The 17,380-nt window shown below is 35.0% G+C and overlaps 1 protein-coding gene across 1 annotated transcript in view; it reads right to left on the reverse strand.

Annotated features, from left to right (window-relative positions):
• The window catches only part of LOC105483308 (polypeptide N-acetylgalactosaminyltransferase 3), a 49,631-nt gene that overhangs the window by 5,718 nt on the left and 26,533 nt on the right, over window positions 1–17,380 (reverse strand). Inside the window, exons 3-9 of the mRNA XM_011744112.3 lie at window positions 14,237–14,409; window positions 11,251–11,400; window positions 8,687–8,921; window positions 7,765–7,882; window positions 6,073–6,273; window positions 3,878–4,009; window positions 3,572–3,673 (exon numbers count right to left, since the gene is read on the reverse strand). Of these exons, the coding sequence (XP_011742414.2) occupies window positions 3,572–3,673; window positions 3,878–4,009; window positions 6,073–6,273; window positions 7,765–7,882; window positions 8,687–8,921; window positions 11,251–11,400; window positions 14,237–14,409 (1,111 nt within the window). The remainder of the gene's footprint in view (window positions 1–3,571; window positions 3,674–3,877; window positions 4,010–6,072; window positions 6,274–7,764; window positions 7,883–8,686; window positions 8,922–11,250; window positions 11,401–14,236; window positions 14,410–17,380) is intronic.

Genomic DNA, 17,380 nt, shown 5'->3' on the forward strand with positions numbered 1-17,380 from the left:
GTTCTTCAGATGGAAACACTGGAAGAAAATGGGTTTAGATGATGAAAATAGCATTCTAGCTATACTTGGCTAAGAAAGAGAAGCCTTAAGATCTCGAAGATGGTAACAAAGGCTGTCAAGTATTTTACCCATTATTAAAAAGTCATTAAAATAAAAATGATAAAAAATTGAAAATATTGAAAGTACTTTGGTAACAAAAAAGAGCACATAATTGAATAGCTAAGAATGTTGGAGAGGTCCATTACTTAGAATGAGTAGAGAAAGTGGAAGAGGCAAAGCAGTAAACATAATCAAGTTATAATGACTCAAACTGCATTGCTCTAGTAATATTGGCCAACTTAGTCACATAACCAAAATATTTATTTTTACTTGGCATACATGAATACTGTTACAATGAAGTTTTATGCTATAAAGACATTATCTGATCAAAAGTAAAAGGAAACATGAAAAATGATCAAGTTATATAATGTCACGAAATTTTAGCACTCAGGGAACTGAAATTTACAAAACGGTTTAAGTGCAATGCTTGATTAAAAATAAAATGTCAAGGAAATGAACCAAAATAAAATCAATAGCTGTGTTAGGGTAACAAAAGCCAAATTTTTCTATTTAATATGTACACCAGATAATATTTATCCTCCTGTTCAAAACTCTTCAACCATTTCTGTCAAACTCAGAATTAAGTCCAAGTTTCTTAATGGGGCCTGTTAAGCCCTACATGATTAGGTCCTTATCAATGTCCCTGACCTCATTTCCTACTCCTCTTTGCTAGACCACTCTGTTCTAGGCACACTGGCTGTCTGCTTTCTCCATGTATCTGCCTCTGGGCCTCCACCCTTGGAAATCCTTCCTCCAAGATGAGCATCTTTTCCTGGAACACTCTGTCAAAGTATTCAGGCCTCCACTCTAAGGTCGCTTTTCCAAAAAGGTCTTCCTTCACCTCTTAAAATAACCACCTCACCCCAAAACACACTATTCTCTTACCTGCTATATTTTTCTTCATGCCCAAAACTACATATTTTTTTTCTTTGTTCCTGTGGAACATAAGCTCCACAAGATCAGGAGCTTTGTCTTTTCACTACGGTAACAGTCATTACAAGCTACTTTATAGGTTCTAAACAAATATTTATTGAAAGAATATGTGAATTTTTCCCATCCCCCAATTTCTAAAAGATAGCTATATTCTATTTAAAATGTAAACATATTTTTTGGCCGGGCGCGGTGGCTCACGCCTGTAATCCCAGCACTTTGGGAGGCTGAGGCGGGCGGATCACAAGGTCAGGAGATCGAGACCATCCTGGCTAACACTGTGAAACCCCGTCTCTACTAAAAATGCAAAAAATTAGCCGGGCGAGGCGGCGGGCGCCTGTAGTCCCAGCTACTCGGGAGGCTGAGGCAGGAGAATGGCGTGAACCCGGGAGGCGGAGCTTGCAGTGAGCCGAGATCGCGCCACTGCACTCCAGCCTGGGCGACTAAGCGAGACTCTGTCTCAAAACAAACAAACAAAAAAATGTAAACATATTTTTGATACAGAGCTATCATAAAGCTGTTATTATCTTTATGACAATAACAGAAAAATGGAAAAAAAGCAATGTGTACAATATATCCTCAGCTTTTAAGATGAAATAAATGTAATGCTAGAAGAAGCCTAAGAGAAATTTATAAGGATTTACATTTAGTGATAAGATTTTTACAAATGCAGAGATATTTCCTTTTGCTCAAAATCTTAATTTTTACAAGCATAGATCAGTGTTATTTCCATAGAATGCAATTATTTATGTAACTATTTTTCTTCTAATATATGAAGGGTAACAACATTCTTAAAAAGATGTATATAGATTTATGCACATACACATATATGTACAGATATATGTATATAGGTATAGGTATAGATGTATGTCTATATGTGTCCATATATATCTCCATCCTATTTCAGAATTACACCTTAACCATCCAGCAATAGATCCAGTTCACCAGCTCTGGTTTCTGGGCATCTGTATCGTCTGCCCTCAGTAGAAAGATTGGTTTAGGTCAATAAGGATTAGAACTAGATTAAGCTGAGCCTAATGGGTAGGAAGAAATACAGAAGAGGATGGACCAGGAGATAAACTGGTTCTTTTTTCCTAAAACTGACATCTCAAAGTTTCGTCCCATTAAAATAGGACATCATGGATATTAATTATTGCAAAACTCCTACACACACATCTTGGACTCTACATCGAAATAACTGCAATGCCCATAAGAGATACTCCAGGCTCTTCTCTTCAGTTCACTTTCCTTCACACTCTTCTTATTCTGTTGCCATTCCTAACAGCCACCTCACTAGCTCCTACCTACTTTTTTTTTTTTTTAATGTTTTCAAATGTCATCTTTCTCAGGAAAATGTGTGGCACCCACTCTCATTCAGATGCCCTTTTCTATACCCCGAGAACACTCTGAATGCTTTATCCTCAGGAACTCTAGTTTACCGATTTCCTAAAGGAGTTAGAGTCTAAATAGCTTGAACTCCTCAGAGTATCTGGCATACAGGGCTCACTCAATTAATTTGTTGAATGAACAAATGAGAGAAATAGTCTAATCTTTCCAGGAGTTAATTTGCAAAAGGTAAGGAAAGGAAGCTTAAAAAAACAGAAACTTTGTATATAACATGTTCTCTACCCATAAGCACGTTAAATAGTAATATTTGACATTTGAATCTTAATCAGTAAAATCGTCAAAAGGTAGTAAAGCAGGGATGTCACTAATCAAGGAGAATCGTCCTCTTTTGTGGGAGAAGGAGGAACATATTGAAATAATATTGTGGCCCACAAAATTAATTTATAATGCTCTATTTTGTTATTAACACTTGAAGTAATTTGTGATTCAATCCAGTTATATGTGGCCTTTATGTGTAAACTTGCAAAATTACCATGCCAATAGTCATGCAAAAGTCAAAGCATCAAAGAGCTAAATAGAAGTTTCTTTTTAAAAAAAAATTCAAATGGCTTATTCTATTATTTTCTCATTTTCGTTTTTCTTCTTTTTTTTTTTTTGGTTTGTGTGTTTGTTTGTTTTTGAGACAGAGTCTCACTCTGTCACCCAGGCTGGTGTGCAATTGCGTGATCTTGGCTCACTGCAACCTCCACCTCCGTGGTTCAAGCAATTCTCCAGCCTCAGCCTCCTGAGTAGCTGGGAACACAGGCATGCACCACCACACCCGGCTAATTTTTGTACTTTTAGTAGAGATGAGGTTTCACCATATTCTCCAGGCTGGTCTCGAACTCCTGGCCTCAAGTGATCCACCCACCTCAGCCTCCCAAACTGCTGGGATTACAGGTGTGAGCCACTCTGCCCAGCCTCCTTTTTTTTTTTTTTCTTAGAATGGTTAAGCTACTCAAATTGTTTTCAGAGCCAGAATAAAAACCAAGAAAATACTCATCAATATCAATTGCCAAACTCAGTCCAAAAACATTTCACACACCAGCTTACCCAAGTGTAAAGCTGCTTTGGGACTTCTGAAATATAGGCAACATCTCACTTGTGCTGGTAAATGCTTTACAAGTGAAGGATTTTTAATGCAGTGAGTGCTCACCTGGTTTCCCCCAAGTCCATGACATGTATACATAATTAATGGTTTGCCTCCTTGATTGTTTTCTCCAACATCCAGACATAGAGGCTGACCAACGCTTTTAATCTAAAGGAAAATTTTCAAGTTATGAAAAGTTTTTTAATCCATGTGGTTTATATATTTTTAAAATAACTTAGAAAGTAATGTTAATGATTATAATGTAAAATCTCAAAAGCAATAAACCAGAAAGTATTTCAGCAATTTTCTTAGAACCATAAAGGTTGGTGGCAAGGAGTATATTAAGTAAAAAAGGAACAGGAAAATACTCACATATCCAGATATAACAGGATTAAGGTCTGGCACATACACCTCTGGATAAATATTGTTCAGATACCATGTAAAATTTTTACACTGAAGGCGGTGTTTTATTTCAAATCTTTTTGAAAGATCACCAAATGCTTTCTGTAGAAAGATGAGAAATGAAGGGAATGCTTAATTAAAACAACATTGAGAAAGTACTTAAAATGCTACTATTTGTATTTCTATTTAGGTATTTAAAAAAAATCCATGCTAAAAATTCAAGAGGCAATTCAACAGCCTTCATCATTCATTCAAGTAAAAAGTATGTCTGCCTGTTCATTTGTGGCTTTAAAAGACAGTCAAGACCACTTCAGTGCTGATTAAAATACTAAAATGATGCTATTTTATTCTTCATTTGTGCCACAAGCATTCCCTACAAGACAAAGATTTCTAGTAAAATGTTGTGGGCAAAGTAATGGTGGTAGGCGCATCCAAAATTGGTCCCAACTTTATACCTAAAAGTGATCTGCAAAGTGAGGTGTGAGAAATCAGGTAAAGACAAACTGTGCCAATACACAATGCAACTTCTATCTCTTCTCCATCGAGATCACAGAAAACCACCAGCAAGAAATAACCCACTGGGAGTAACTTTTCTAGTTTCAGGATGTTTCTTGTTCTTAACAATATCCCCAACTGAACCTTTAGTATAAAAAGGCAATTTTCAAGTTAAATGAATTTTATTTTCCTTTATTTTAAGGGACTAAGAAAATAATTAAAAAAAAAAACTATTATTAAACTTCAAGGTATCTGACCTACAGGCAAAATATTAGAGAAAAAGTCCATGTAATATCTAAATGTATGCAAAAGTAAATACTCAATCTTATCAGTTCAACTAAAGAAAATATTTTCTTATGCCAACTTCGATGTCTTGAACCCAGGCATTTCAGCAAAAAGTATGAGTCTTTAGGACTTCTGGCTAGCTTATTACATTTACCATGTAGATCTATGTGTCCTGTGGTAACAAACAGGTATTTGCTGACTCGTGTGCCCCTTTGTGGGGGACAAGCAGAGCAGAAGCTTCATTTAGTGCCCACTTGCCTGCTTAGCCAAGTGCTATCACTTTGTCTTCAGGGCATTGGGTAAAAAGATAGCAATCTAACTCAATAGTGCTCTGAATTTGCATCCTAACAGGGAGATACTAGAGACCAAAGAAAAGGCGAAAGAGGTAACCAAATCGTTCTTTACCACAACAGCCAAAATATTGATACCCTTGACTCCCAATAAATACTCCACCTTCCCTCGCCCTGCAAATTAGCACTATTTCCTATAAAGAGACGAGTACTATTCACTGAAGCATGGTCTTAAACTATCTAGTTAATTTACCATATCTAGTATTAGTAAGACTATTAGAACTTACTTCTAATATATTAAGTTTCATGATTCTGCAGAAAAGAATCTATTTATGGCAGGTTAATAACAAGAGTACCATATATTTGTTAGCACATATTAAGTTTCATGATTCTGCAGAACAGAATCTATTTATGGTAGGTTAATAACAAGAGTACCATATATTTGTTAGCACTTATCACTTTCTTATTTCACAGCTACTCTGGGAGAGAGGCAGGATGTGTATTTCATCTCTTAAAACACAGAAGGAGAGAAAAGAAACATGTTAAGCATGCACTCCATGTCCAGCCACCTTGCAGCCACTCTATGAAGTGTCTTCCCTATTTTACATTCTTAAAGGCTTTGCCAAAGTAACATCTCCAGTAAGTAGTGAAACTAGAGCTTGGAAAAAAAAAAAAAAAAAAAAAGGCTTGGCACTCCTGGTTTATTCTCACGCCACATTAAGACACTATATCTCCAGTGCAAAAAGTCACTTAGAACCTTTATTTAGGTGTTTTTATTTAGGTGTTATATCTCCTAAAACCAGTAAAAACAGTTCCACTTAATTTTCTTTGAGTTAAAAAAAAAGAAAAAAAAAGAAAAGAAATATCTTTCATATTAAAAACATCAAGTAGAATTCCTGATTTTTAAAAAGCAGTTTATTTAGCTTTTTTCTTAAAAATGGAAACTCGGATTCCTAAGTTATGTACTTTAAGAGTTAAAATTAAAAATCTACTTTCAAATTTTTTGATGTTTTGTACTTGAGATGAATTGAAGCAAAAGGACATATGAACTTGTTATAGGTTTTATTGCAGTTTAACTACTTAGCTTTAACTTACTTGTTTAACAATTTTTGCTGCATCTGTATTTCTCCTATAAAATATTTCCTTGTATTCATCCATCCAGACTTCTGCAAGGCGAACTTGGTTTCTAGCAATCACCTGAGTGCCTTTTGGAAAGCTATGAGGGCTTTTGCTGCGAAAAACATGTCCAACAACAGAGCAAGGCATAATCTCCAACTGCCCACCACATTGCCATACCTGATAATTAATGATATTTGTTTAAATTTACAGTATTTTAGAAAAATCAAATTGTTGCTTTTAAGTTCACCTTTAAGATATTATGAAAAACAAAATTAAAGAGGAGATTACAATATTACAAATAGTCTCTGTCCCCTGCCATTTCAACTTAAGTTCTTAAATGTAAGGAATTATTTCATTAAATGGCATAGACACTAAAGACAACAGAAGTGCATTTTCAGTAAGTTAACAAAATGGTGATTTCAGATTTTTCATAAAAATGAATTCCAGGCTTTTGTTTTTGCAAATAATTATGTAAGTTCTCTAATATGCACAGAAAACTAAAGGCTCTTACGCATTTGACTTCGTCTGAACTACCAACATAGTCCCTTCATTTAAACTAGAGTTTCTCTTCTAAGCTTGGGTAGAAGTGGACTCAGAGCCTATTTACCTCTTGTATATTCAATTTTGTAACTAAGAAAACAATTCCAGATGGCTATTATTACCAATGACCATTCTATTGAACTTGCAAAGTAGTGGATGATTATTTGAAAATTCATGCCAATTTAGAGATAAAATGTCAAAAAACCCCTGATTTGCATTAATGTTAAATAAAATGGCAAATCATGAAATCAATGCCTTTTCACTTAAATATCTTAATAATTGACTCTGCCATAGTTACCAAGCAAAGAATCAGAAAATAAGTCATATTTAATACTATGTGCTAGTAGTAGAGCAAGTGATTACAATCTCTTTCTCTCCTTTCTTTCTTGAACAAATGAGAAGACTCAGTGATACGTTCAATTCAACAAACTGTGCTTGTGACCCAACATGTGCTAGGGGTTGGAAATACTGAAATAAATAAACAAGACCCTGCCATAAGCAGTTCAAACTTGGCTGAGATCATCACTGCCAGTATGTGATGGAGCCAGAGCCAAAACTTAAATCTTCTAACTCCTAGTTCAGTTCTTTTTCCACTACATTCCAGCCTAAGAGATGAAAAATGAATGATAAAGTTACTGCAGAAAATGAAACTCATGAAATCAAATACATAAGGTACATACGGAGTCTACCCAAAGCCTTTTTTTATATTAACTTATGTATAGAAAAAATCCAGCTCATTCAATCCAAACAGTTAAGTCCAATGTCCTTTAAAATTATTCATAAATGTTTTTCCATTCTAACTCCCTTGATGATCAACTCATTTCCTGAAGCACTAGATTTAATTATATTTATCTTGGCTGGAATTCAGTAGCTACAAGTGCATTAATTGGTGTTATTGCCTGGACACAGGAGTTTAACTGATTCCTCTTGTTACATTGGCAACAATGAACAAATATATTAAGTTACATATTAAAAGAAAATATTCTTATTCCAAAATTTCCAGCAATTAAGTTTTAGAAAGCACAAAAAGTAGAGTGCGCACATCTGTAATCATCTGTACCAGCCAATTAGAACACAATATATTTCATTGTTTAATATATCTGCAATATTTAATTCCCATAAACTTACTCTGAAAGACATTTCTATATTTTCACCTCCCCAGATTTCCATTTCTTCATCGTAACTTCCAATATACTCAAAATATTCTTTTGATATGGAAAAAAGTCCTCCTGCAAAAGTGGGTGTTCTGAAAAATAATCCATTGTCAAATTTTGTTATAAAAACTAAACAAGATAAAACAGCATATTTTAAGAACTGAATCAAATTTTAAAAATTAAAGCCATATCACGTTTTCAAAGCTTTTGTTCAGATTAATAAAAACTAGAAATGCTATCTTCAAAGTCAAGATTTTTGGGGTCGGGGGGAGTACCTCGTGTCTGCTCCCATTGGAACAAACTTAAATGTCTTCTCCTAATCATGCTTTAAGATTTTTAAGTAATGGCCGGGCGCGGTGGCTCAAGCCTGTAATCCCAGCACTCTGGGAGGCCGAGGCGGGCGAATCACGAGGTCAGGAGATCGAGACCATCCTGGCTAACACGGTGAAACCCCGTCTCTACTAAAAAAAATACAAAAAACTAGCCGGGCGAGGTGGCGGGCGCCTGTAGTCCCAGCTATTCGGGAGGCTGAGGCAGGAGAATGGCGTAAACCCGGGAGGCGGAGCTTGCAGTGAGCTGAGATCCGGCCACTGCACTCCAGCCCGGGCGACAGAGCGAGACTCCGTCTCAAAAAAAAAAAAAAAAAAAAAAAAAAAAAAGATTTTTAGGTAATGATTGATGAGGAGGACATAAGAGCTCACTTACTGCTACCTCTTACTCAGCAACATTATGAGTAAGTGAGTACACAAATGAATGACTTTTAGATTCTCTTTATATAGAATATGTGTGTTCTTTATCAATTACCTCAGAGGCAATCGCTATAAAGCAAACAGTGTGTACGTATTCAATGTATGGTACAGGGTGTAAATATAAAACTCTGAGAGCAATCATCTTACTTAATTGGGTAGGTTTCATCTTTCCTTCTTTGCTTCTCATGATCAGGAAGTGACTCCCAGCCAAATGAAAGACTCCAGTCAAAATTTCCACGGTTATGGTTACTTCCATAAGGAGAAGGTTTGTTGAATTCAAACGTGTTCAGATCTATGGATGCAATATCTGGACTCACAACAGCTGTGTAGTTCTCAGCTATTCTGGCCAACAGAGGTTCTAACCAACCATAGAAACACTCACCTGGAGGGAACAGAATTTTAACTAATTCAATAAAAACAATGAAGTTTGTTATTTAGTTATTTAGGTGAAGGTTTACAGAGAAATGAGAATAACAGAGTCAATTTGTGTTTTGAACATGTATATAATGGAGACTTCTTTCTCCCTCAGATTTATTGAGATATAACAAAATAAAAATTCTACATATTTACAGTGTGTATCATAGTGTTTATATATGTATACATTGTAAAATGATTATTACAATCAAGCTAATTAACATATCCATCACCTTATTGGCTTATGGAGTGGGTGGTAAAGAACATTTAAGATCTACTCTTAGCAATTTTTGAGTAGACACTACATTATTATGAATTACAATCACCACATTGTACAATTGATCCCCAGAAGGTGAGATTTCTTAAAGGTTTCTTGTGATGAGATTAAGGTAGGATGAAAAAGGTGAAACAAGATTCAGTACAGTTAGAAAAACTCCCCTACAGATGATGACCTTCTTTCTTCTACAAAAGATGCAAAATAACATTAGTGTATTTAAAGTTTAGATGATGTGTTAAAATGACCTATGAATCAAAGGTAGCTTTTTGCTGTTCCACGTCACCTGGCCCTAAATGTGTTCTGATTTATTTAAACTTGTGTCTCCCTGAGTAAGGTATAGTAATTGAAATTTTCATTTATCTGACTGGGTCTTAGGAGAAAATAAGGAGTCAGAATAAATTCCGATTTTAGCAACTAGAGAAGAAGGACCATTCAAAGCTGCCCCAGACCTAATATAAAGGGAGGGCCAAGGAATTTCATGCTGAGATAGGTCTGGGCCCTGCTCACAGGCTAGGTTGTTTTAGATAACACACAGCAAGTTCAGCCAATGAAGTGCTGTCCTATTCTGGGCTCCCCACAAAGCAGTATTTGGCAGTCATGGTCCAGGAGGACCATCAGACACATTCACCCAGTGGGTAGTGGGTAAGAATGTCCAGTATGATCTTATTGTAATTTTGAACAAGGAGAAGAAATACCAGAGGATGGTATTTTCCTTTTTAAAACACCTCTCTAGGATTACCTTTAGTCTTCTCTTCATTTTCTAAATGTCTGGTATTAAAAGAGAACTGAATGTGATGGCTCTAAGCAACCCAAGCACATGCAAAAGCCCCTCTGTAATAATCAGTGTGTGCTCAAAACCAGTAACTGGGTGAAACATAACCTAAGCACTGGCCAATTCAAAGCTAGACATTCATAGAGTATAGCCCACTAAACTCAAAGCTCAAGGGACTAAATGACATTTTAGTAATAACTAGCATGCATATGACACATTGACTCTAAAAATGCTTTCTAAATACTTTAAAAAATTTGACTCTGAAAAAAATTAAAGGACAAAGAAAAACCAACAGCAACAAAGTCAAACAAAAATTGACAATGTTTATGTAAGGGATACCAAAGAAGATGGGATGGGGCACCCCTAACCCGGCATAAAAACTATATATATAAACATATTTTGGTTTTGTGGGTTTTTTTGAAAATTCGCAGACTCCTTTTTATGCCAAGGAGTCTGCAAATAAAAAAAAAAATTAAAATATAAAAAAGCAGCAGTACTAGGACAAAGTTTAATGATAGGGTGGATTACATTCATTCATTCATTCATCCATTCATTCATTCATTCATTTTGAAATGGAGTGTCACTCTGCCGCTCAGGCTAGAGAGCAGTGGCACAATCTCAGCTCAATGCAACCTCTGCCTCCCAGGTTCAAGTGATTCCCATTCCTCAGTCTCCCTAAGAGCTGGAATTATAGGCACACGTCACCATGCCTGGCTAATTTTTGTATTTTTAGTAGAGATGGAGTTTTACCTTACTGGCGAGGCTCGTCATGAACTCCTAACCTCAAGTGATTCACCCATTGCGGCCTCCCAAAGTGCTAGGATTACAAGCATGAGCCACTGTGCCCCGCCACATTTAAGTAGTAAATAAGCTTTCACTCAAAGTGTGGGAATCAAAAAAAACAACAACAAAGAAAAAAAAACAACTTTTTTTTTTTTTTTTTTTAAACAGAAAAGAAACATGAAAAAAAAAATTAGGCATGGATAACTGGCTGGAACAGCTAGTAACTGGAGAACATTAAAGTTGAGGAAACTTAAACACAAAGGAGGTAAGAATTCTGCATAAGTGAAAGGAATTTTCTCCGCTGAGCTGTTATCTGCTTGGGCTGTCATTGCTATAATCACCAGTTGAAAACGCTGTTAAAGAAAATGCAATTAGGCATTTAGAAAAGAAAAGCCTTCCTTACCTTTTAAATTAGAGACAGAGGGAGGGAAAATGTTACAACCATATCCATACATATATACTTACAGTGAGCATCTAAAAATGTGAGCGTTTCAGCTGTTGCGACTGTTGCTCCTAGCAACCGAGCAGTGATCAGACCTTTTCTTTCTCTTTGTCTGACTATTTTTACTATAGAAAATTGTTTTACATATTCATCTAGTTTATCATGTAAGTACTCTGTAAGGAAAAACAAATCAGGATTAATTCTTTCTAAATTTATTTTCATATATAGCTTATGAAAGCTAATGAAACCACAGAGTAATGATCCTTCCAAATTCATAATCTTAACAGTTGCATGTGTCCTTCCAGTAAAATGAAAATTTTATCTTTAACTCCTTACTGGGGAAAAAGGTTAGCTATGCAAATGATCACTACTGTAACACATAACACTGTAACACATACTTATTCTGTACACTTCCTATCAATAAATATAATGTGTTGGGAGGGAAGTGAGAACCTTCAAATGGAGTCAACCCTAGCTGTTCAGAAGACTCATTTAGAGGTCTGAGAAGACTGACTATCAGAGTGAAAGATAAGGAATCTGGTCAAAAAGATATTCAATGCTTTGACGTTAGTGTTTAAATCTAGAAATCTTAAAGAAAAATGTCAAATATCAAAAGACCTCTCATATTTAACTAAGGATCAACATAATTTAAGATCAAAATGTTGAGACAAGTCAGAAAGTCCACGGCTACAGCATTTTTGGACGACTCCTACACAGAATCAGCAGAAAAATTTGCGAAAGCTTTGGAGTCTCCTGACGGAGTTTTATTTAGTAAAATATGAACCAGGCAAATTTTAGTATTGGGTATATACTTTAAGATATTCAATATCCCAAATTGGATAAGGTTTGTAATAAGCAAAAATTGAGATAATAGGTTTTTTAAAAGTTATTAATAAATGTCAATCAAGTGTTGTTTTTTGTTTGTTTGTTTTGTTTTGAGACAAGGTCGTGCTCTGTCGTCCAGGGTGGAGTGCAGTGGCACAACTCACTGCAACCTCTGCCTCTGGGCCGCAAGCAGTTCTCCTCAGCTTCCCAAGTAGCTGGGACCACAGGCATGTGCCAATACGCCCAGCTAATTTTTCTTTTCTTTTTTTTTTTTGGAGACGGGGTTTCATCATGTTGCCCAGGCCGGTCTGGAACTCCTGAACTCAAGCTATCTGCAGGCCTCAGCCTCCCAAAATGCTCGGATTATAGGTTGAGCCACTCGCCGAGCTGTTCGTATTCTGAAACAACTTCTTAAGCCTGCTTTTCACAATTACATGTTTGATTTCTTATTGAGTACAAAATGCAGTTCTTCAAGCAGCCTTCATGGGCCCAAAACATAGCCTCAAAAAGATTTGGGAATGTTAAGAAAATCAATAAATATCCTGGGGTAAAAGTTTTCTTCTGCCAGATTTTAGAAGCAAATGCAGATGACTTTGACTTTATCTGTGATAATATAACCTTTTTTTCAATTCTCCAGTAGTTCAGTTAAGAGAGCTGCTTATTTAAAGCTTAAACATTCATAAGAGAGGTAAGTGCAGGAACAACCCTTGTGGAAAAATAAATCTATCTAAACACTGTTGTCTCAGAGTGATAGATTAACTTTTTAACACCTTCTAACTACCTCAAAATAATTCTCAGATTAAGCTTTTAACACCTTCTAACTACCTCGGATATAATTCTCAGAAAGACAAGCAGAATTTTAACTCATCTTAAATACATAATCATAAACATTTTCTGTTTTAAGAGACTTGTAAAAATTTCAACATTCTTGATTAGAATTATTTTAAATGGAGTTACTACAGATTCCTTCAATATACCTTCTCACTGTTGGAATTTGTTTAAAAAAAACTTTTACCCACAACACAGGAACTTCCTGTAAATTTATATCTGCACCCTAAATTTAGCTCCCATGCACACCCTTTATTTGGGAGGTTGAGAACAGAAAGCTACATGAAATCAGATGCCCTGATTTCACTTTATAGCACAATTACTTTTAGCTATGTGATCTTGGGCAAGGAATTTTACCTTTTCTGCATCTCAGTTTATTTAAGATGAGGATAGTAGGACTTACCATCACAAGACATTGCTGGAAGGATAAAATGAGACATCTGACCTTCAGGAATCTGATTCCAAACTTGGATTTATTAAGGAATAAATTTTGTAATCATTGAAATAATATGTATCTGTCTGATACAATATTTAAAATACTTGTGATGTTTGAAAATTTACAAGTTAGAGTATTTGTTAAATTCACCTTATGATTCCAATTTAAAATGTGTAATTTAGTATTTGACTTCCAATTTTAAGTGTAAATGTACTAAAGAATTTGGCTAACCTGGTAAGTAATATTGGAATATTTAAGAACAATGAAATAAAATAGAACACAGTGACTCTTTAGTGATTTTTAACTATTCATTTATAGTATTTATTGATATATTATTTATATTAACTCATTTAGACTTTAAAACAACTCTAGAAGTTATGTACCAGTTCTGTATTTCCTCAATTTTAAGCTACATAATTGGATTCTTCTTATAATCAATTTCTTATAATCAATGGCATGCTAAGTTTAATTAGCTGTGGGTTTTCTCTAGTAATTTATAAATTAATGATATATAATACATTTGATGAAATATGGCATTATTCCCATTTTACTGATAAATCACGGCAGAGAGGTGTAGTAACTTGTCCAAGTCATATAGTTGGTTAGGAAAAGAGCTGGGATTCAAATCAAGGCAGCCTGACTCAAAGGCTCAAGTCTGTGCTCTTAACCTCTATGTCTTACAATAACAGTCTCGCATTGAGGACTATACAGTTATGAATAATGGTGTTTCATACATTTCTGCATTTGAAAATATTTGAATATGTCCATCCTTGGATTCTAATTTCATTCAGCATACCCACTATCCAAACTATTATATTCAAGCTCTGAGATGGCATAGAGAGAGCACCATATAATCAAGTAGACTTGGGATACCACCATATGGATTTGGGAAACAATTTAATTTGCATGTGCTTTCTTACCATCTACACTAGCATCATCCACCAAAATGATTTCCTTCAGCAGTATTGCAGGTGAAGAATAGAGCACACTGTGGACAGTTCTAAGCAACGTGGACCACGCTTCATTATGAAAAACTATTATGACACTGGTGGTGGGCAGGGGAGGGCAGCGCTTAAATTTTTGTTCAATACATCTAGAAGAAGTCACAGAAGTAGAAAACAGTTATAAATTTTATTATTTTATTTCACAGCTATACCATTGCTAACATTATCATTATTGAATACTTATCACTGAAAAATGATAGTTTTCTTCTATGTAATATAATCTCAATGCTATATAAAATGTAAATAAATCAAAGCAAATTTTTTACAAGCAAATCACTCACCCAGAGATGATGTCCACCAACAGAGATGGCAACATGTCAAGAATTACAACACGTTATTATAGCATTCTCAACAATATAATTTAAAATACAAATAACATCTTAAATAATGAAAATAACCTATGATGAGACAGCATGTAAAAATGACAAATCCTTATAATTGCTCAAATAAAAACCAAATTTTTCTTATTTCATGCAGAAATCATCCATTTTTCATATTTGCAACTTTAAAAATTGTACCACCTTATTAAATTTTTTTTTTTTTTCTTTGACGGAGCCTTGCTCTGTTGCCCAGGCTGGAGTGCAGCAGTGTGATCTCGGCTCACTGCAAGCTTCACCTCCCAGGTTCACGCAATTCTCCTGCCTCAGCCTCCCAAGTAGCTGGGACTACAGGTGCCCACTACCACGCCCAATTAATTTTTTGTATTTTTAGTAGAGATGGGGTTTTATCATGTTAGCCAGGATGGTCTCAATCTCCTGACCTTGTGATCTGCCCGCCTCAGCCTCCCAAAGTGTTGGGATTACAGGCGTGAGCCACTGTGCCCAGCCTATTAAATCATTTTTATAAAGATCATCTTTAATTACATATTTACCTAAGTATATAATATAGGTCTCTTATTTCCTAGACTTATTGAATCAATTTATTTAATCTGTATACAGAATCAAAAGGGAAAAAACAGCTTTACTGTAAAACCTATGTTCTTCTTAATATTATTTAAATTTACTCATGGAGATAAGAGCCCAACACCCTTCAGTTGCTCTGCCAGGGCCAATGGGGAAACTGTAGCTTCCAGTGTGATATTAGGGGCCTGAGAAAACCACCCTAAAAAAAGATACACAAATTATCCCATTAATTACTTTCATAGTCATACCTCAATAGGAATGTCTCTGATACCCTTTTCTAACAGCAAGTCTTTCAAATGGAATATTTGTAGTGATAAAAAAGGAGTTGGATTGGAGCAAAATATCAAGAGAAGATGTCAACAACAGATTAGAAAAAGGAGAGGATGGGTTCTGAGTGAAAGTGGCACTACTCTTCAGTTTCTTCATGATTTCAAAGCGTGATACAGGTGCACGGGCACCTTCATCATTCATAAATAAAATTATTTATTCTAAATTGAATTTTGGATAAACTGCCAATTTAAAAAAAGCTCAAACACAAACTATTCATATACACACTTGAACCACAATTACACAGAAATAAATAACTAAATATAAGCTTATATTTTGAACCCATAAAAGTTTATAACCAACATAAACTAGAAGGAAAAATTACGAAAAATTCCATACTATGGTATTTTATTTTTAAAGGAAGAAAAAAAGAGGAAACTCATGATTTGTTATAAGCATTTTGAGGAGAAAGTGAAATTCTAGTTTAAGATTTTTTTCCTACCTTTATTTGCTATGTGGTTAATTAATATAGTATTAATTGATAATTATAAAATGATTTTGAAGATTTAAAGTATAAAATTTCACAAAAATTCATACTAGTAAAATGTTATCACTTTAATCTTGCAAAATTTTCCACCAGTTTAAACTAGGATTTATTTGCTTAACTGATAATTACCAATATCAAGTAAAAATGTCATGTTATATCATTAACATAATTAATAAAATTTCACAATATACTTTCATAAACTCCATTCCTTTTGAAACAATTAACATGTTAAATGTATGCTTTGAAAATTGTTTTACACATTTAAAATAGTGCAATTAAAATAACTTGCCAAAGCAACTGTATCATCCCAGTCAAACCATTTGAAAAACCAGGCACATAGAAACATGCCTAAATTATCAGTCACATGACCATCTGGCTTTGGAAGAAACTAGATCTATATTTCTAATGAGCATGGAAAACATTAGCAGTTCTTCAGAAAACGTGTTATTTGCTGATACTGGCTACATTCGAAGTACAAAACAAATTTTTTTTTTTTTTTGAGACAGAGTCTTGCTCTGTCACCAGGCTGGAGTACAATGGTGCAAGCTTGCCTCACTGCAACCTCCGCCTCCCGGGTTCAAGCGATTCTCCTGCCTCAGCCTCCCAAGTAGCTGGGACTACAGGCGCACATCACCACGTCCAGCTAATTTATGTATTTTTAGTAGAGATGAGGTTTCACCATGTTGGCCAGGCCAGGCGCAGTAGCTCATGCCTTTAATCCCAGCACTTCGGGAGGCCAAGGCGGGTGGATCATGAAGTCAAAAAACAAATCTTTACCACCCTTACAAACCCTGTCCAAAGTAAGAAATAATTAAATCTTCAACTCCAACCAAAAAATGTTGTTAATGTGCTTACTTGTTTTTCACTTACTTAGTGATTAACACTATTGAAAATTATTGCAGCTTCTTAATGCTATATTGGGAGAAAAAAGTTCATTTTGAGCTGTCACTGATTGTCATGTCAAAAGAATAAAAATCATGATTATTGATTTTTAATGTAGATGACTTTCAGTCAAAAACTCTCCTCAAATCAGTAAAGTGCAATACTGCATTCTAATCTATTACTATACAAAAGGAACTATAATGTGCCTTGTTATAACAGCTAGAATATTTTATAGATATTAGTTTCTTTACACATTCATCTAAAAATTATAAGCAACTTAAACTTGAATCAATCAGACTAGAATAGCTCAACAGAAATCTAAGTTACACAGTTTCAACGTTAAGGGACTCATATAGTTGGATCCGGTATTGATAATCCTAAATCTAGAAAAACCTGAGTGAAACAATAGACCAAAAGTTATCTTCAAGTTCACCGCCAAATGTAATTCTCTAATATCCAGAA

The sequence above is a fragment of the Macaca nemestrina genome, chromosome 11 (assembly GCF_043159975.1).
Source record: "Macaca nemestrina isolate mMacNem1 chromosome 11, mMacNem.hap1, whole genome shotgun sequence".
NCBI lineage: Eukaryota > Metazoa > Chordata > Mammalia > Primates > Cercopithecidae > Macaca > Macaca nemestrina.